Source organism: Aulonocara stuartgranti (assembly GCF_965226115.1).
Source record: "Aulonocara stuartgranti genome assembly, chromosome: 11".
NCBI lineage: Eukaryota > Metazoa > Chordata > Actinopteri > Cichliformes > Cichlidae > Aulonocara > Aulonocara stuartgranti.
The window spans coordinates 26,727,994-26,749,798 of record NC_138947.1 but is presented as its reverse complement, the minus strand read 5'-3'; the positions used below and the strand labels follow the sequence as shown (position 1 = coordinate 26,749,798).

General features: G+C 41.7%; 1 protein-coding gene across 5 annotated transcripts in view; it reads right to left on the bottom strand.

Moving 5' to 3' along the window:
• trak1a (trafficking protein, kinesin binding 1a) overlaps positions 1-20,538 on the bottom strand; it is a 38,707-nt gene extending 18,169 nt beyond the window's left edge. For 2 of the 5 annotated variants that reach the window (XM_082552643.1, XM_082552642.1), the window contains exon 1: positions 1,477-1,886. In XM_082552643.1, coding sequence (XP_082408769.1) covers positions 1,477-1,678 — 202 coding nt within the window. In that variant the 5' untranslated portion in view covers positions 1,679-1,886. Of the gene's footprint in view, positions 1-1,476; positions 1,887-11,195; positions 11,391-14,837; positions 14,988-20,325 lie in introns of those variants that run through there. The other 3 variants (XM_082552641.1, XM_082552640.1, XM_082552639.1) reach the window with 3 other exon arrangements.
• Between the last annotated feature and the right edge of the window lie 1,267 nt (positions 20,539-21,805).

Below are 21,805 nucleotides of genomic sequence, written 5' to 3'. Positions count from 1 at the left end.
ATGGCCGTGTGCAGAGGATGCCCAGCATTGTTCATAATGTCCATCAGTTTCTTTAATGTCCTTTTCTCTGCCACTGTCACCAGAGTGTCCAGCTTCATGCCGACCACAGAGCTAGCCTTCCTGACCTGACCTGATCTGGCCTAATAGAGGACTCTGCTGCGGATAGTGAGCGTGCAGCCTGTTTACCTCCCATCTATCAAACTCTCCATGCTGACTTGGTTCCATGGTAACACTCCACCCAGGTCAAACGGCTAAGCTGAAAAAAGTGAGGATGGTTTGACTAACAAAAGCTGATCTGACTACAGAAAGTCTGTCTATTACTGACTGACTTTAATAAGCCAGTCGGGTGAGAAACAGGCATTAAAGACAAACAGCACAGGTTAGAGAAGGTGACTGTAACCTGGATTATCAAAGAGGAAGCGTAACCTAATTCTGAGAGGTGAGCAGGATGTTTTCTTGATATATTATCAAAAGTCTGGGTAACTTAAGACACGCACACGCCATCTCTTTCTATTTATTTTGCTCCAAGACGATGACAAAGGAAAGGGGGCATCAGACAAGTGGTCCTATTCAGCAGCTGTGAAAACTATGTGGGTTTTGGAGATATGTAGGACTAAAGACAATCACCTTAAACACAGATATCTGATTTGGTGACTCTGTATTTAGAGCCATAATGTAATCAAACCTCCACGTGAGCACACCCTCGTGTGTGTGCAGCAGAAGTAGTGGGTGCGCTTGAAGTCTGGAGTTACAGACATTATAATAACCTTAATTGTAGCACACAGGTTCATAGAAAAGAAAAGAAAAGAAAACAGAAAGGAAGCCCTGTTATTGACATTAATACCCCAAGCACAGCCTGTGTAGACCATTAAATACCACGTCTTTAGCTGGAGCAGCACGTATTTATCTTAACAGCCACTGCAAAACATATCCATGTAACAGCAGCCGACGTAAACGCGCTGACCAAACACTTCACACATTATCGAACATTAATGCGAAGAGACTTTTTTTTTCTTGCTTAACAAATTGGCATTAGAGTGTACGTGCAAATCCCTCATGATGCACATCCTTCTCCCTCATCTCGTTTTAAGGATCCCTGAAACAAACCCTAGAAGGATTAAACACAGAACGAGCGCGTTTGCAGTTCAAACTGCAGCCTGCTGGCTCTTCATATCAAAAACAACAGTCACAGCTGAGATGAAAAGCCAAGCCCATATTTGAACTTGTCAGCCCAGCAGTCAGGTGAACCGTGCTGTGTTGAAGCCAAACACACAAATAATCAACATCAGGGAGAGTACCCGCTGGATGAAACCACAGCCACAGGAGATATGATAGCCTACAGATGCCTACAGGAAGGTTAAATGGCGTCTGTTATTTTTATATAGTTCCAAATCGTATAAACAGGTGTCTTACTGCACTGAGTGATAAGGATTAACAAAAGTAACATCAAGAGATTTAGTCACATCTCACTGCTACCTTCACACAGAACTTGCTGCTCTTCATCCATTTCTTCATCCCCTTCGGACCTTCCATCACTGGGAAAACTGGTATATTCTTCCTCCTTCTCCTTTTCTTCTTCTTCCTGCTCTGTGCTGTCATGTTTTGGCAAACAAAAATATTCTTTATCCTCGTTCTGCAAATCCAGATTGTCCTCATCGCCATACAAGAAGAGTGCCATCCTCTCCCCTGATGCTTCAGCTAACCAGATACAACGCCATGGTTTCTACCTGTGTGTGTTTTAATCTCCTAGTCTGTGTGTGTGTATGTGTGAAAGTATGCAAACAATGCCTGACTGACTGAGTTTCTCCCTAAATGTCATGTGCCTCTCTGTGCACTCCATGGTACATGTCTGGTAAAGCCTGTGTGCGTGGACCTGCTTGTAATTGAATTTCTAAGCGTGTGTGTCATTTCTATGGCAGCTCAGTGAGACAACCAAACTCCTCCCCTTTTTCTCTGTGGCCAGTCAGTGAATGGCCTTCTCCACTCTGCCACAAACATCGGGTAAACTGGCACACTCCCTCAGGTCAACAATGTAACAAACAATTTAACAAAAAATAGGTTAAAACAGATTTAATCAAGCAGATGAGGGCATTGAAAATGCATAATATTTATGCCTTTAAGTCTCATCTGTGTTATCCATCCAGTGGTTTACTAATGTGCGGTCGCTGTGGTTCAGACCAACAACAACAGAGACAACCAAAAGAGAATTCTCCTTGAACAATTCCCAACAAACACCAGTCACTTTACAATCCCCCCCCCCACCCTTAAAATAACTTGGTACAGTCCTGCTCAGCTCTATGGTGACAATAGGGCAGGGCATAAAATAACACACAACCTGTTTCCAGGGCTGGGCCAGACACACAAACACACACCTTCACAGGTGAATGTTTTTGCATACTATAGTTAACGTGCAGACAGTGTTATCAAGAGAGTCAAGAGATAAGCAAGGGCACTTTGAGCTGAGCTGCTTAGAGATTTTCCATGAAGTCAATCAGAAGAAATACTGAAGAATAAACTCGTTTCATGAGACAGTGCATGAGACCTACTTGTACAGCCATACAAATTGACCCTACAAAACACAAGGCACTGTGAACCCTAATCTTGCATGAACTGCATTTACAAGGTGAGCTATAATAAAGCTACTTTGGGTTGTTCCCCTTTTCCCCAGGGGTCGCTACTGCGGGTAGCTTCTCATGTTTGATTTGGCAGATTTTATACACCAGATGCCCTTCCTGATGCAACCCCAAAGGCATCTGTGTCTCCTTCTGGCTTGTTAGCCCAGTGTGTGATGCAAAAGCACACACTTTGCAAAAGAGTTTGCAAAGAGTGGACAGGCAGAGTTTCAGTTTGGCATCAAATCTCATGCCTCAAGTTCCTGAGCAACAAGACAACCGCTGACATGAAACAAGCCGTTCAAAAACAAAACAAAAAAATTCCAGCAAAGCTTCACAACATTTCAAGAGTTTAATAAAGACCAATAAATAGTTTGATGGCTTAAATTAAACCACAAATTAACCAGTAAATTTGTGACATCAGCTTAATGGTAAATTTATAACCTTTATCGCAACATTTAAATAGTTGCGGTGGAAGAGGTGAGGTAAAAACATAAACATTTGAAAGAAGATATTACCATAAGACACCATAATATTCATTGCATGTTAACAAAAAAGATTAAATATATATATATGACATATGTCAGTGCCACATGTCTGAGCTGAGCTGTTGAGAGGGGCCAGTCTTCAAAAATGACACATGAAAGAAGCTCCGTCTTCTGCTCATTCGTCCGCGATCAACTGTTATAATTATAGTAATTGGTCTAGAACACTGATGACAGCTCAATACTGTCCCACATGCCTGAGTAACTCCGCTCAATGTTCCTATGGATGCTTCACAGCAGGCAACAAAAGAGCTCTGGACAAACACCACTCAGTGTCTCCAGGCAGCGTTTACCTCCCCCATTGTTTTATGGTCGTGTTGACTCTTAATGCTCCAATAGTTCTCACACTTTAGCTCTCATGGAAACATAATATATTGTTTTGCAATAAGCTCTGAGTCTTTTATTCAAAAACCAAAAAACTTTTTGTCTCGGAAAATGTTGACTTTTGTTGTTAATCCACTTAAATGGTGCATCAAATGTACATTTTATATCAAATTAAGTTAAGAAAAACCCTCCCGAGAAATTGATAATCTTCAATAAGCAAACGTAAGACTTTCACACAAACTGAAATATGTAAGCTGAAAATTTTCAGCTTACATATTTCAGCTAGGGACCGTAGACAAGGTACATGGACGTAGCTACTGTGATATGAGAATGGGCGGGCTTGACCATTTCGTACCACGGATAATCCTCCTGTTTGAAACACCAACATTTACAAAATAGACTTAATTTTTTATTCAATATGACCAAAAATGACTGACTGAGCTCATGAACTCAGCAGGAAAGTTCATGAAGTCAAAACTGAGCACTGTTTTCACATAGACTTCTGTAGGACAAGACGTCTTTTTGCAACCACAGTAGGGCTGCCACGATTTGTCGACTAGTCACGATTACGTCGACGACTGATTTAATAGTCGACGCGTCGTTTGAAGCTTTGTAAGATCCCAAAAGACGCAGGAATAAGTAGCAGGATTTAAGAGTGTAATAACGGACTGAAACAGAAGATGGCAGCACTGCATGTACAAGGATGCCAGCTGCCGTTAAACCCCGAAGAAGAAGAAGAAGAAGCAGCTGTGTCCCAGAATTCATAGCGCGGCCCAGCTTAGTTTCCAACAATGGCGGCAGCTAGTTAGTTTTAATATTACTCTTATTATTCTTTCTGGGTCACAAAAATAAACGTTTAACATATTTTCAGCCGAGAATGTAGCTGTGTAAACCTCAAATATCGGCTCAGTTTATCAGGACACCACATATTTTCAAAAGCGCTCCGACGTTTTCGGAGACGTCTGTTACCCACTAGCTCGATAGCTAGCCGGGGGCTAGGTCACTAGCACGGTGAGAACACCGGACTCCCGGCAAATTGTTTTCAAACCCACCGCCGTCTTTCGCTACTCAGGTTAAATACCGGTATATATGAGTCACTTAGATAAATTAAAAATGTTGTTGTTTGGCTTTTTTTTTTTTTTTTTTTTTTTTAGTATTTTATTTGTTCCTGAGTAAATCGGTTTGTCTGAGAATAAAGTTATAGTTTTTACACAGCTGAATAAACTTCAAGCAGACAGCTGATTATCAGAAGTGTGAGATGCTGGAGAATATACTCCGGTGTCCTGTTATATTTTAGATAGCAAGGAGTTTATTAAACTTCACCGAAACAATCTGCAAATTTCATTAAAATTGAATAAACTATCATCTTGTCTTTATTTTTAGTTAGCACCTTAAAAGCTTAAAGCTGTAAGCTAATGATAGTTATATAAGAGCAGATGCTGCTGGTGCAATAAGCTGTAGTTTTACGTCCAGTGGATGATGATCTGATTAGTCGACTAATCGCATAAATAATCTGTGACTAGTCGACTATCAAAATAATCGTTTGTGGCAGCCCTAAACCACAGCTATCGCCACCTGGTGGCCTTGAGACATAATGCAGGTTTAAGGTACTTCCATATCCAGTCTTTAAGTCTGACGTCATTAGCCGTGTCCAGGTCCAAACTCCTCTTCAGGTCCCAAAGTCAAACAAACACTGCGGCATCACTGAGAGTTACAAACTGTCTGAATTCTTTCACCTTCAATAAAATGATCTGTGTGGCTACCAGGTGTAACAAATTTCCATCTAAAGATGATATACCAGGTTCTGACTGAGGGATTTGTGAAAAAATTAAAACGTAAAGCTCTGCTATCACTTCTGACATAAATGAAGACAGAAAACTAAACAGTAGTGACGTTTGTATGGTTACTGAAGTTGGGCTAGCTGGTATATAACGATGTGCTACGTGGTGGCTAGCTACACAGCTATGTTAGCGCGTTAGCATAATATAAACATACTGAAGCTGGAGGGTGAGCGCTAACTTTTTTCCACTCGATAAAAGTTAATGGAAGGTTCCCAATGATTAGGGACGAAGGTGTCTGCACGGCAGGATGCTGTAAACGGACCAAACTTCAGTCAGGAGAACAACTGAAATAATCTACCATCTACCGTACGAGGTTAGTCATTAATATACTGCTGCATGGGCTGGGCTGTAGTTACATCGTAAGGTTTTAAAAACTGAGCTTTAAAATAGTGGTAGAATAGTGGTAATAAAAATTGAGAGAGGCCGACAGTGATCACCACCTTTTTTTTTTTTCCCTTTAGGGGCTTGTTCAGATTAAATAGGACAAGATACAAAAGCATTAAGAAACGTTGAAAACCCAACAACCTTAATAAACGCAGAGTAATTTGGACTCGGAAGCAGGGTTTATCACGTTATCACTTAAAGATTGGATTGGCTTCATCTTTTTCTGTCATCTGCGGCAGGCACACAGGCCCTCTGAAGTAGCTGACGTTCACAACATTGAATATCACTTTATGAACCTGCAATTTGTCAAAGCTCCAATTTGAATAACACTGAGGTATTAAACAAACATTGACGTTATAGTTTGCATTGTTTCTTTTTGTCTCTCCCCTCACACACACACAAAAAAATGGTATCCAATATCAAGTATTTTTCTGGGATTTGCTGTCGAGCTTGAAATTCAAACATTGTTAGAACCATCTCTTACATTCCCAATCGAAAAACAGGGCCCTTTTATTTAGCCCCAGCCCCAGTCTGAGCCCAGCTGTCCTGGTTGTCCTCTGTCCATGAAGCCATTTGTTTGAAGGCCTCTGGAAGTGCCAAAAAGTCGTTGTCAGGTTGATATCAACAAGACTGGCTTGGAGGAGCATGCAAATCATTGGGCTAAATATAAGCCAACCTACTTCCTCATCCCTCCCCAACATAAAACCAGCTGCGTATCTATTTCTGCCTCGACACTCCATGAAAAGCTTTATCAAAGAAGCCGTGTGTCCCTTCTCATCCAGCATTTAAACATTTTAACACAGTAAACCTACCGTCAGTGTCTACCAGGCAATATCAGTTCCTAAAAAAGACTGGAAATAAAAGCTATACCAGCTGGCCACATGTGAATAACATTTAAGCTGCGCAGCTCGAACTGGGAATCCATCTCAAACTGTTATGTAAGAATGCATAATATAGGACAATGAACTCATTTCTCCTCCAACATCCATATTAAGTGTGCAGTTTAATGATGTCAAAATACAAAAAGTGCACAAATATGTGCATGCGAACAACCAAAAGCAAAGCAATTACTATAGGTGAGAACTACACGTATAGCATGAAATCAGTTACATCCCACTTTAAATAAAGGGACCATAAGCAGGTGCATCATAATTAGGGAGCAAAAAGGACCAAGACGAGAGTAGAAAGACGGACATGTTTGTGAAGAAAGAGTAGGAGCTAAAAAGCACTAAAGGGTAACAAGCGAGCCACTACTGCACCCTGCTGATAGTGACACCTGTCACATGACCATGTGGATCAATCTGCAGATTCAATCTGGTATTTAATCATTTCAAGTCACACACTAAAGCTACTTTGAGACAATACCACAGGATGTTGTAACACACTGGAATTCAATACATAAAGGATCATTTTATAACGTTGCATTAGTTTAAGCTTGTTTTGTTTTTAGGTCTCCAACAGGGGCTGATATCAGCTAATATCAGCTCTTCATTAACGCTCCAGCAGCATTTTCTAATAAAACAAGTCAGCAACCTACAGTGAGGACACCGCTTGACTCCACAGCACCATCTGCACAGTGCACTGCTACATGTGCTACAGTGAGACCTCAATGTACAATAACGACCGAGTTGGAGCCGCTCTGCTGGACAAGCTACAGATAAAAGCTTTCATTTTTGTGCATATGAGCAGAAACATATACATGGATGCAAACTTAGCTAAGACAGGTCACAGATCGCAGCAAAGATCTAAACAGCACAGATCTAAACTCGAAACCTTATTTCTAAGCAATTACAGGTTTCTTCTAAAAAATCCTGCTCTTTGTTATGAAATTATCATTTACTGCAGTTATGTCATTGAGACTAGATTATTGTAATTTGTTACTTTGTCACCATCTCCACAACATAACCTTTATTCATTTTATCGCTATGTGCTAATGCCAGCTACCCGCTGCATCAGCAGGAGGGAGCTGGCGTTAGCACAACAAGATCTCTAGTTGTTGTCCAGAAACACAGGAACCACCATAAAGTCCAGTCACACCGCCAACACCTAACACCCACAACTACTACTTGGCTCTATATTAGGAGCCACTGACTCACCTTCCAAACACCACCTATTACAGCACCTACTGTTTATAATGCTGCTCCTCTCTGTCCTTTCCACAACACCTACCTTCATGGTTTTGCTGAGAATGCCAAGCCACAAGGTGACATTCACGTGATTTAAATAGGAAAGAAACTAGCATACATTCAAGCGGATCCCAAGAGTGAGTTACTTAAAAGACAGTAAATGTATATTCAGTGTGCACGACTTCCTCAAAGCACTTCAAATATGTGTGAAATTGAAGCCAGCTAACTTTCCAGGAAGTCCTCCATGCCTGTGCTTTGAATTGGTTTCTTTTTAGATAGATTGCAAACAATGTTGACGTATGTAAATTGCAGGAAACGGCTCTCTTTCTCCATTGTAGTTGCTCTTATCCCATTTTCAGTCTCAACTGTTCTGTACTAATAATGTCTTACTTGGATACAATCCCCACAACAGCCGTCTAAGTAACAGTCTTCCACTTGAAATCAGCTATCCAATAGAAGCTACTTACTTGCTACATAAAGAAATTAGCCTCTTTCCAACTCCAGGAAAGTGTCTGGCTTTTCAGCTTGTACATGTTAATCCACACTGAAGTGCTCTCTTACCATCAGTGCACTCTTCATAGTACCAGTCCAGCTCGTAGTAGTCTGCCTTAACAAACCTCTGGCCTCTGGTCTGGCCACGTCTCTTCATCCTCACTGCTCTGACAGACAGATGTGCCAATGTCCCAGCATACTTAACTGTAGCATCCCAGTATGGTCAGAAACAAGCATCTGTCACTTTAACTGGTTTCCAGTAGAGTCTGGTGGTCAATAGGTCAGCATCTCAATTCTTCTTTCTCAGCATGCTTAGCAGATACCAGAATGGACACGGTTACTTTAGGTAAGAATCTGGTTCTCATGATCAGATTTCTTTTCTGTTCCACACTGAGTAACACCAGCCCGTTGCTGTGTTATGCTTAATTTAATGCACTGCTGGTGCCATTTTTGGATTTCATCAGTCAGAACCCATTATTTGCGTCATCAGCTGTCAGCTGGAAAAAACACCGAGTCACTTATTTGTATTTTAGTCCGTCAGGTAGTCTTTACCATTTTCAGCAAATTTTCCATCTTCTGCCAAATATGTCCCTCATCTTCCTTATTTTCTGTCGTCACATTTCCAGAGTCACTCCAAAACAAATCAGAGCAAATAATCAGGTCCATCCACTTATAGCTTCATGTCAGGCCACCTTCGGCTGCTGTCAGCTGTTACTCTGGCCATGTTCGCAAAATGACCTTTTCCTTCCCTTTTGTAACATTCTTTAGCTCAACACATGGACAACCGCATCTCCAGCAATGACTCAATAAACAGAGAGATACAGAGAGCAAGGCAGCAGCAGCAGTCACGGGTTTTGCAGCAGAAATGATGAGAATGACGACACAGTGGGATGGGTGGGCTAAAAGGATGTCTGTAGCCAATGAGGGGGGGGGGGGGGGGGGGGGGGAATTTCACCAGCTTCTTCCCGCCCACCATTCACATGTCAGCGTTTCGCCCTCCCTCCTCTCCTCTCCTCTACTTTGTCCTTCTGCGTCGTTGTTATGGAAACAGCCTCAGACTCCAAAGCCTACGGCTGAGCAGCATGTAGATGCAGAGAAGGCAGTGTAGCGTTGGCAGGGGTGACGTGGCTAACTCAAAATGAATGAACCAAAATGGGGATTCTGGGATTTGTCATATAGGGAGTGATGAAGCGCATGCATGGGAGGCAGAAAGCACGTGAGAGGAACCAGTGAGAAGCACATTATGAAACTACAGCGTAAAGCAGCTACATGCTCACAGGATGGGCTAAGACAAGGCTAACAACATACTGTGAACCTGCTGCTTGCTAAAAACAGCCAGTGTTTCTTACAGTGTGAACAAAAGCAACTGCTGCTAACTAAGTGACATGCATGGTTTTATGCTAATGTGCCAGTAGAGTCATATAACTGCTTACTCATGTAATGTAGTAAGGTTGCATAAGACCCCATTACAGGATCAGTTAGAGCTGCTTGCCAAGTGAGCCTGCACATTAATACATGTATTATCATTGCATTTATACGTATCTGTGCGCTGCTATTTGATTTCAGGTATGCAGTTGAATCAAAAGATAAAATAATAGGAAACATCGCAATCCCGAACATACAGCTATTCTAATTAAAACCTCAGTCTTTTTAAAAATGACATCTCCTACATGTTATCTGTTACTCTGTTGACAAAATATCCATCACCAGCTGAGGCTGTGAAACAAATTTACCAATCAGACAGTCTACAGTCTTTGTTACGTGTGCATTTTATGTCATCACAGCATGGATTTGCCTTCGATCGGTCAGCTGCCTCATGTCACAACCTCCTCACACTCATCCTTCTCAGGCACCAGATCGAATCAATGTTTACTCGGATGATGCAACAGCGTGTACTACATCCCCCTCCCCCACAGCGCTCCTGATTAAGATGCAAGTTGGGCTGGACTTTTCATTATATAAATGCTTAAAAATGGTAACACGTTGGCACTTTGTGATGGTCTGTACAATCAGACACTCAAGATCAGTTGAGCTTTACCATTAAAGATCTTAGCTCGTGTATCACTCCTGCTTAGGGTGCCGATACAGAGCCATCTCCTTGAAGCAGATGGGGATAGCTAGTAAAAGTCCAAGTGGAGATACAGATGATGACAAATCACAGTGATGGTATTGACTGTACAGCAAAAAACTATTTTCATGATTTGTAATAATGGCTCTTCTGCCCCCTCGCTATCACCTGATAGGCTGGTTCTCTGTGATGAATGTCAATACTAAATTGAAGGTGCAGGCAATGGGGCACCGGGTGTATTTGCAGCTCTTGATTAAGCCTATTTATAAGATGCTTGGTTTATTTTTAGAACATGTTTTACCCTGAGTCACTATTCCAAGTAGACATGAGTTAGATATTAATAATTAATTGTGAAAAAAAAAAAAAACACTTTACACTCCCTTGGTTTGCCATGTGCAGTGTTTGCACATGTTATCACGGGCCTGTGCATGTTTGTTTAATTCAAATTGTGTGTATGTGGGTCTGTACGTGCTCTAGCTGGCACAGATTGCAATCAAAAGCCACAGTTTGATAAGGCAAGTGCTGACGATAGTATAAAAAAAAAAAAAACCACACAACATGCGCACTGAGTGCACGAAAAAGTAAAACATTAACCAGAGTGAGATAGACAGCAGTTATTAATTTTGTTTTGGCAACCACGGTCACTTGGTTCACCCACACTAACGGAGACATCAATGGAGTCAACACCCTCTCTCATTTCCACAACATTAACGTTGCCATAACACTCAGATCTCTCATTGTCACTCTCCAACAACAGGACACGCGTGTTATTATATTTTGAAAACGCAGCATAACGAACTTACAGAAGTATTTGAGGGTCTCCTCAATCTGTTCAGTAGTCAGGTCAACGGCAGCGTCAGGGCCCAAGAGGGGAGTGTGCAGCCAATCATCTTGGTCATAACCGAAGATGGTGTCAGCCCTCAGCTTGTACACCGGCAGTTGTTCTTCCAATAAGCTGATAATCTCGAGCTCCGGCAAATCAGTATTGTTACACACATCTGCACAAGGAGAGAAGACAAAGTGAAGAATAACTGCTGCTTTCTTTGGAAATGTTTACTTTCACATTTTCATCAAGTTAGTGGACACAGGAAACACCAGAACTTCTGAGTTATTCAATTTAGTAATCAGGACAATATATTTCATTTAGTACACTCATGCAGTCTTCTGAACCGGAGGGTGTATGAGGCCCTCTAGTGGCCCACTGAGGAACTGGTTAGGTTTTAATTGCAGGAAAAAGAAAACCAAAAAGGAGACCAGCTAAAAGTTGAGTTGGTATGGTAAATGGTAAATGGCCTGCATTTGTATAGCGCTTTTTCTAGTCCCTAAGGACCCCAGAGCGCTTCACACTACATTCAGTCATTCACCCATTCACACACACACATTCACACACTGGCGATGGCAAGCTACATTGTAGCCACAGCTGCCCTGGGGCGCACTGACAGAGGCGAGGCTGCCGGACACTGGCGCCACCGGGCCCTCTGACCACCACCAGTAGGCAAACATGGGGTTAGTACCTTGCCCAAGGATATTTGGCATGCAGCCAGGAGGCAGCCTGGGATCGAACCACCGACCTTCTGATTAGTGGCTGACCTGCTCTGCCACCTGAGCTACAGTCTGTATGGCCTCTTTCTTTATCATTTTAATAATTACTGGGTGTTTTCAGCCCTTGTATCCCTAATTAACCGTAGCTTTGCGATTGTAAAGGCTTGAAATGAGCTAGATGTCAGACATTTCTAATCATTTTTATAAAATACTGGCTTGCCAAACAGTTTAAATTAAGTTTGAATCCAGTGTTGTGCCACATCCTTATCTAAGACAATAAATAATTTCTCTGCCATAATTAAGCCCATTATTACCCCGAAAGAGATAAAGATGCCATGCATACCAAACAAGATAAAACAAAATCAGGTCTCCAGTCTCTCTGCAGCCAACTGATACGAGATTAACCTGCTCAGACATAATAAATAAACAGATGTAAGTAGGTGTCGACTAGCTGCAGGGCTTCCCTAGTAACCTGAGATCAACCGTCTTAATTTTTTCCTATATTTTCCTGTGAAAAATAAAAATAAAAGATGTGAAATGTATACATCTCTTACATAGTTATAGCCCAAATTGGGATTGCTCTCTGTATGGCCTCTTTCTTTATCATTTTAATAATTACTGGGTGTTTTCAGCCCTTGTATGACAGCTGCAGTGATTAGAGATAGTAAAGGGAGATGGATGGATGACATTACACGCCACAAAAGTTCCAGTCAGCTGGGATTTAAGAGGGGACTGAAGGATCGAGGCACGTGAGCCCTAACCACCGAGCCACTCAGTTGTGCTCTCTTTTTTCCCCCTGCACAAAATCAACAGCAGCCTTCCTCTGTGAACCACTGATTCACAATTGTGCTCTGCTGTGCAAACTTAAATAACCTTACCTAAGCTTTCAGCTATGCAGCTCTCTGTTCACACATCACTTTAGTGTGCTATTAAAAGCGTCATCCATTTTTGGCTCTATTAGAGAACACATTCTCTCTGCTTACACACAAATCAAGTTTTTTCTTTTTCCCTCCTCCACAAATATAGAACAGAGAAGCTCTTGGACTGACAGAAGGAGACTAAACATGGGAATTAACATACAGTAAAAATAAAGTTCTTTGTTTCTTTGTTCTGTCTCTCTATCTGCCCGTCTGTCTGTCTGTCTCCCCAACAATGCGCTCTTACAGTTTTTCTAATGCAGACTGAATGACTGACTGTGCTGAAAAGGGGAACACACACACTCACAGCAGAGGCTGGGGAAACATTTAGCAAGCACAGCCAGAGAAATTTCAACACAGATGTAAGTGCTGAATACCTAGTTCCATCAGAACAAGTGACATTTCACAATTTTCTGGATTTTGCCACTTTGTGCTGCCTCTGGTTTGTGTAAAAGTTCTCTGAGTAAGATTATGATTGATTAGCGCATCTCTGGCAGATCATTTGGTTTTACGCAAAGTACAGCAGCAAATAAAATTATATTGACACTGAAGTTTTGTAACTGAAGTGTATTAAAAGCTTTCCTGCAGAGCACAATCTGACATTATAGGAGCATGAATTCAATATACCTAAATGTACTGCAATATTTGGATTCTGATATGAAACATGAACAGTAAACTGGGTGATGTTTAAGAATGGTAACACTGCAAATATCATCCAACAAGGTTTTGAGCTTTGTTTAAAGGCAAAAAGAAAGGCAGGATGAAATATGCATGTGTGTGTTTTCTGATATTAACATATATAGAAAATGTATAAATGTTACAGCCATTGCTCCTCCTCTCTCTGCAGCTGTAGGTACCAACTGCCTGTGATTTGATACTACTGAGCATTTAGGCTCAGACTACTTTGTGTCTCCACGGTGTGGTGGTTTACACATTCGCCTAACAAGAGAAAGATCCAGGTTTGATCCTGGGAGGAGAAAAAGTCCCTTTCGGTTGCATCAGGAAGGGCGTCCAGTGTAAAAATTGAAACAAACGGGGCTCCCTCTTAGAATAGGTGAGCAATGAAAGCAGATCACCTGGACCTCTTGGGAAATGCAACAATTATACATATAAAAATATTTTTGAAATTATTTTTTCATGTGACAGAAAGAAGATCACACAACTGACCTTTACATTTACTATGGACCATTTAAAAAAAAATCTGTATTTTTTTTGTATCGCACCGTCTCTTCATAAGAGAGTGGATAGTAAAACCTTTTGAAGTAAATACAGAGGAGGCACAAAGCACACAAGCTGTGAGGACACCACAACAAGAAAGTTCAAGTTCAAATGTAAAAATAGGCCTGTCACACAGTCCGTCTGAGCGATAAACACACCGCCTAACACAGCGAGCAGGCTACGAAGACACAGAGAGGGTTTTATCATATTAAAGGAAAGCTACTGACTGACTAGGATCAGCTGAAATGTTAGCAGTCACGAGTTGTTTGTGTCAGACCGTTCAATCTCCCAGACATGACTTTCAAATCTTTAACTAGAGAGCATAGATCTGAAATGCAACATGGCTGCCTCCTGTTGACCAAAACAATGCACTTCTGCCCCCTGAGGTCAAGGCTTGAAAAGCCAGGGTTTTTTCCCCTTCTTCCTAAAACACACTCACTGACAGGCTTTTAGCCGTTTAAACCTGGAAATCTTATCTTTTACTATAAAACTGAACCCACATGACGACATGTGACACTTTTGATTTTTCACAGATTGAAAGAATTCAAACATAAAAACATTTCCTTTGCAAAGCCAGCTCTTTAACACCCCTTTCAATATACAAGGTTAAAAAGACAAGAAAGCAACAGTCCCCGACAAACAGATAACAAAAGGGATAGCCAGAAGATACGGCGAGCAAGCTGTCCAGATGTTAGTCAGACTGCTCATAACTATCACTAGAGATGAGCTGAAACTGCTAGAAAACCATTCTCCACACAGCGTACTCACTCATGGTGCCCGAGCACGACAACCACTGCCCCCCTCTTGCCCTCTAATTACATTTTCCAGCGATCCTGGAGAGGGCAAGGTCGCAGGAAATAACACAGAAAGAGAGAGAGGTGCCGGGAGGGTGGGAAATGGGAAGAGCAGAGTACTAAAAGTTTTAGAGGACAGTACAGAGTGCAGGAGACCAAAAGAGAGGCGGAAAAAGAGGGAGGGAGGAGCGGCCGGAGCCAACCAAACTGGTCCCATCATGCTTGACATGCCAATGACGAGAGATCACATGGACCGCCCCACTCTCTCACTTTTCCACACTCTGGCAGCCAACAAACCCAGCTGGGCTCTGCACACAAGCTGAAAGCCACACACACACTACTTTCCCTATCCTGTATAAACCAACTGTGGCCACACCAGGTCTGATGCTGCTCAAGCTCCATTACTAAAACACTAATATCAAGAGATTGGGCCTTTCAAGATTTTAAAAGTGTGAGTGTGCTTCGAGGTGTGGTGAAAACACAGCCTGAGCCAAAAGATAATAAACTCAACATAAAGGAGATTTTGCTATATTAGAGAGCAAGTGTTAAACTACCACAAAAACAGACCAGCGGAAAAGGTTTCTCCTCGTTACAGCAGTAATCACAGTGTGTGCGCGACAGGAGCAAAGCTCCAGCAGAAAACCTGCCAAAACACCACTCAAGATTTTTCCCTGTAATCCCACAGATCCCAGCTTTTGGCACCAAACAAAGCTCGATATGATTACATGTTATCCTAAGCTGATGCGTAATAGTCTTGGAAGCAGACTAATAGCTGCACTAATCAGTTTAGAATCACTAGTTACCAAACTTCACGGTAATGTGAGCGATTAGGGTGGTGCACAAAGTAACCGATCTTTGAGATGTTTCATTTTAGAAATGAGGTAATTTCAAGTAAAAGGAAGTTGGTGGGTGGTTTGATGCAAACTATAATCCACTAACACTTAGAAAATTGCCTCCATTTAAGTTGTAGTGCTGCTCTGAGGAGTTGCAGCAGAGTGTTATCCAGATTTAGATTGCAGCACAAGCAGCTGCTGGTCACAGAGGGTGCACTCGTGAAATAAAGCGCAGTAGTACGTCAGTGTTATCAAATGTCACCGGCAGCTCACACATCTACACGTGGGTGGCGAACCAGGGTTTTCAAATGTCACTAACCCTGTGAATCTGCGCCTAGTGTGTTTGCTAAGGTGTTATTTTCTTTGTAAATAAAAAGTTTATTACTAATAAAATAAAATCCCTCAAGTCCTACCTGACAGGTTGAAAGTAAACATCTTGAATGACAAACGTAACATGGGATTGGCTGTTGGATTTCCCAATAAATCATTACAATTTCCATCAAAGAAGGATTTAACTGTGGATTATAAATCACAAATATTTGGTCAAGTGACTCCCACTCTTCCAGGACAAAAACCATGCAAAATTCCACACAGCAATGCTTCTCGTTTGGTTTGTGCAGTTAGTACAAAGAGATTTTTTTTTCATGTGCATATATTTTCTGTGGTTGCCTACTATACTTCTGATAACCTGAATCACAGAGCAAAACCAACTTCCTTTGTGTAGAGCTCAATCGTGCCTACTGGTCAAGGGATGTTTGCACGAGATCTGTGGTTCTGCTGTGGGGTCTGGCACCGGATCATTTGAGTCCTTTGGTGTCTTTGGTTTCTGAAGCTGTTTGTGAACTCTCCAGCTGGTGGAGGAAGCAGCTGTCGGGGAGTGCCGGTGATGTGTGTCTAAGTAACATCCACGAATGTTGAAGTTACACCAATCTGTTCTTAGTAATAGTGCGCTTAAAAGTAAGAATCCACATAATACAAATCTGTTTACTTGGATACAAATGTGAGCTGGCGATTTTGATTAGTTGGTCATCCTGTGGAATGACACGGCAACGCTGCATCACACCGCAAGCGACATGGCAACCAGAGACCACAGAGAGTCAATCCCGTTCGGTGACTTCAAGCGACTATGGGCAAAATATTCGCTGACGAGACAAAGTAGCTGTGACTGGAGATATTTTTTCAACTTATATATCTATACAAATACAGATGCAGTCAACAGGAGTCTGGAACGTTCACAAGTGACCAGCCGTTGGCTACAAAGCGATGCACGACGAGCCAATCGTTTCCAGTGTGGACGCAGCTTAAAGGACAGCTTTAACAGACAAGAAATGGAGGGCAAAGGAATACTTTTCTTTAGACATTAAAATACATAAAATATGTAAACGCTTAACCCTAACCCTTAATATCATCAGCCAGAATAGTAAAGAGGCATCAGCTTCACAGAACATCAGATACAGTATGTAAATATCTGAAATCACTTATTTGTGTTCCATTTGTTTCCAGATGAGATCATCTGTCTACATCTGGCACAAACTCAGTGCATATTTTATAAATGTTAAATTCAGATTCAACTCAATGTTAAATATTTTTCAAGTCCACAGAATTGATAAAATCCAAACGAATGAGGTTCAGTTTGTTCTGTAAAGTGTGCAGTCAGCCAGTTGTTTATTCATAGTTTTTTTATGTACAAAAACATTGTAGCCATAGCAACCCTCAGTTTATGTGTATAGCAGCCCCTCCCCCCCTGTCAAAATTTTCCACTCCATGATTACACTCCCTCAAACAGTGACTGCACTGGTCAGACTGACTAGCTCACAGAGGCTAATCTCCACACACAGTGTTTTGAGTGCTTTACTGAGGCTCTGGTGGGTCAGCACAGGTCCAAACTCGTCTTTGTGAAAACACAAGAAGAACCCTGCACTCCTTTGAGAAAAAACAAAAATAGCAGCACAGTGGATGTTTCTGCGTGCTGTGACTGGATGAGAGCCAGGGGACCATACCCATCAGATCAGATTCAAACTCCGTTTTTCCACTTGCCATAACTTTGCCAGCCGCTTACCAAAGTTATCCGTCCTCTGCCACTTTTCTATGTGTCTGTTTGCTCCCAATCGTCCTCTCCACATCAGACATCCCATAATTTCACTGTTACTCAACTCTTTACATCATCGGAGGCTGGTAACCACGGAGAATTCATCTCACACCCAGAAACTGCCGCATGGCAATGAGCTGCTCTATTCAGCTCATTGTGTTCATTCATTCGCCCGTACCCACTCCCACACCAGCTCTCTCTTTCTGTGAGAGACTCAAAGAGAGAGTTGGAGAAGCAGAATGACAGACGGAAGGCTGAGAGAGGGAAACATGAGGACACAAACAAAACAACTGCAAATTTGAACACAAACCAGCAGGTGGCAGCACTGTCCTGAACACCTCAGCCAACTTTAAAACTGGGCTGCTGTAGATCCTACCACAGCTTTGATTTTGTAAATACAAGTGACCTGTTAAAGAATGAGCCTGTCAGCCTGAAATCAAGAACTGGGTTTCACGTATATGTTAAAGAAAAAGAAAAAGAAAAACACCGTCCTTTTGATTCAAACAGCATGCATTAATTATGCATTAAAGCCAACAGTTAAAGGAAAATTAAGTTAAGTTAATAAAGAGCAATAATATTATAGATTTATAGGGCTGTTTAGGGTATAACAGACTACCTACAAAAGTCGGACACTGACTTTTAGCGAATAAGCTGTCATATGAATGTACACAGCACTGTGGGGTTTCAGTCTTCTAAAAGTCCGTACCAGAGAATCACCGATAGAGGAATGGGTGATTTAAACATCTGATATATCGGCAGATATTTTCTACTTTAGACACACAAAGCATAAACATAATCCTTCACTTTTATTACGTGAAGTAATTTATTAGTCCTCACTAAGATCGCATTACAGTGCAGTTTAAAATTAATCTTTCTTTAATTATACAAGTCAGGGATTACTCGTTTACGCTTACGAGCTGCCAGCAGGGAAGTGATAGAGTGCCCTACATAACACTCATGACATGGTTAAAGGGCGTTTCTCCCATCTCTCTCTCTTTTTTTAATTTATAGGTGATTGTAAATGCTGATACTGATATATCAATAAATGGCTGCTATTGACCCCCATTGACATCGGTCGGGCTCTAACAGTAAATATAACACTTTTCAGACATGCAGTTCTTTCCATTAATTCTTCTTTAAGCACTTCGGCCTGTTTTCCATGAAAGTTTAGATTTCGCAACATTTATGTTTCACTTTCAAAATGATTGCATGTTTTTCATGGGATTTGCTCAGCTCTCTTAAAAACATGATTGTTGGGCAGAATACACTAAACACCAGTATCGTCAAATTCATAACAATTCACAACTTTCCATTCGGTTCATTCAGTTTGTAGTGGATCTCTAAAGGAACAAAAACTATCATCCCTGCTGTAGACCAAGAATGGCCCTGTTCTCTAGAATGGATAATATGAATCGCCATTTATATTGGGTGGGTGTTAATTTACTTTGGTGGCCTGCCCAAGTAAATTCTATATATGGGGAAACCCTACACTGCACCAGCTACAGTACATGTGTGTACCTGGTCACCAATAAGCCATAAGCGCAAACCTTTGATTTGGTCATGCTGAACGAGCAGAGGTGCTCTGTCTGGTGAGCTGGCAGTCGATTTGACTCTAAAAGTGTAACTAAATCTAAATATGAGTATGACTTTCCTACATGACCTTTTTGGTAACATAAAAATAAGCGAGACCTTGCTGTTCAAAATAATACAAGGAACTGAGATCATGCCCAAGGGTGGAAAAAGAATGTCTTTGGGAGGGTCTTTTCCTGTTGCTCCTGTGAGTATGAACGTTACACACTATTGTGCTGTATAAGTGCTTGGCATCATTTATGAAGTGCTGAAGTAGCTTTTTAGCCAGGTTCTACTTAGCTCCCTCTCCCTCCCTAATGATCCGCAGAATCCCAACCTCCTTTAATCTAGACTTCTGCATGATTAGCATAGCAAAAAGAAGGAAAGAAAAATAATCAATACTCATTAATTTTGTATGTAATACCAACTCAATTAAAAGTGTCTGGTGGGTGTTCTTCCCAGACTGTAAAGAGAAAGGAGAAGGGCCAGTGCACAGCAACATTTTGGACACTAGTGTCATCCTGCTCTATTGAGGAAACAGTCCACTGAGAGCTCTTCTCTCTTTCACATACTGGCTCACACACAGCTGAAGTCCCCTGGAGCTGCTTTACTGACAGGATGTTACATTAGAGAAGGGTCACAGAAAAGGGACAGTTTCTCACAGCTCCAAAGGCCTCACTCTCATCCAAACCACCTCCATCAGCCTGCAGTCTTCCTAACACCTTACTCCAAAACCATTAGAGACTGGGGGCTGGCATTACTGTAAACTTTTAATTGGGTTAAATTGTGCTGTACTGTGTAACTTCTATAATACATTAATGCAGCCAAATGGACTTGTAAAGGACCAAAGGAGATCATTTCTGACAGATGAATTATACACATGTCTGCACACAGTGCTGATACAACAGCGCCAAATGGGTTCCAGTAAGTTTTGTCTGCCAACAGTTATAACATATGCATGCAGCAATTACCAGTAATGGTCTCAGCATCTGTGTAGGTGGCCGTGAACTTCTGAAGTGCAGCCTCACTGACATACTCCTCCTCTTCCTCCTCCTCACGGGCCAATCGGCGCGCTTGGCTACGGAGCTGGGATGCGTGTATGTGTTCGGAAGGCTGTTTAGGGGGCGGGGAGCAGGAACAGGTGGGGGGAGTCTGAGCCCTCGGGTCCAGCTTGGCGCTGAGTGATTACCGATTAAAAACAGGACCGGCCATGGACCAAACTTGGACCCACCGAAGCAGAAACTGAATTAGAAGTGTCCTGAGCGCATTTATTTGACAGGGGAGGACGGAAATGGTCAGGTTGTCTCACCAGCAAGGCACAGACGGGGCAGCTGCAAAACCAGACTCCTGTGATCGTGCAGAGACAATGTCTGAAAGACAGGACAAAGAATTACATTTAGCAACGCTTATGTTAAAATCGCAGCGTTTAAAAAGCAAAATCATGTAAAACAAAGCACAACATCTCACCAGCTCAAGTTAAAACTGTGTGTTTTTAAATATTATTTAGTTTGCCCTGTGAAAACACATTTAGATCCTCTCTTTTTCTCAATCACACAAGGGCAAGCTGTAGTATTTATGGACATGGTATCACACTTCTCTGCACGATGGATGATTGGCTAAGAAGCAGTGCACATGCTCGAGTGTAGACAGTGTCATAGACATGACTTTAACCTGTCTTATCAGCTGGTCAGGTATACCGCTATGACCTAATGTAAACCAGTTAAATTGGCATGTAACTAAAATTATGCCCGAGGAGGTTATAATTAGGTTTTTATTTTTACTTTAACAGGTTGTGACTCGTGGGTAGATAAATAAATACATGGATTAAATGAAATACTAGAAAACCCTCTCAGTATACTGTCAACGCCATCCAGAGCATCACCTCAAAAAAATGCTTCTAAATCACATACTCCAGTATAAGGAAAACCAATGTGCCAATGTGACGCAGTGGATAACTACCATTAAGTCACTGTTTAATTAAACTACAACAATTCAGCCACAGCATCTATGATAAAAGGAAACCTGGGAAACAAGCTAAAAGGCAGACACAAGTCACATCACTCTCCAGGCTGCCAAAGCAAGAGGAACTCATCTACGTTTCTCTTTAAGCCATTCAAACACACTCACTCCTGATCATCATTAATTAAAAAAAACAAAAAAAACATGGAGGTGTGGTTTTAAAACTCCCTTTCCCTCCCCTGTATTTCCCCACACTCCTCCTTCTCTTTCTCACCATCTGTCTTTTTTTCCACCAAGGCCTCCTCTCAGAAGTACTGAGTAAGATCTCATTGTGGGAAGCAGAATTTAGGTCACAGAGTTTCCATTATTTAAGGGCAAATGTACATCATAAAAGGCCTAAATATTGTTGCTAATGACAACAGTCTCTGCAAAACATACACCAAGCCACAGTTTGTACTGCAAGTCAAAACCTAAATGTTTTAATTAATGTTT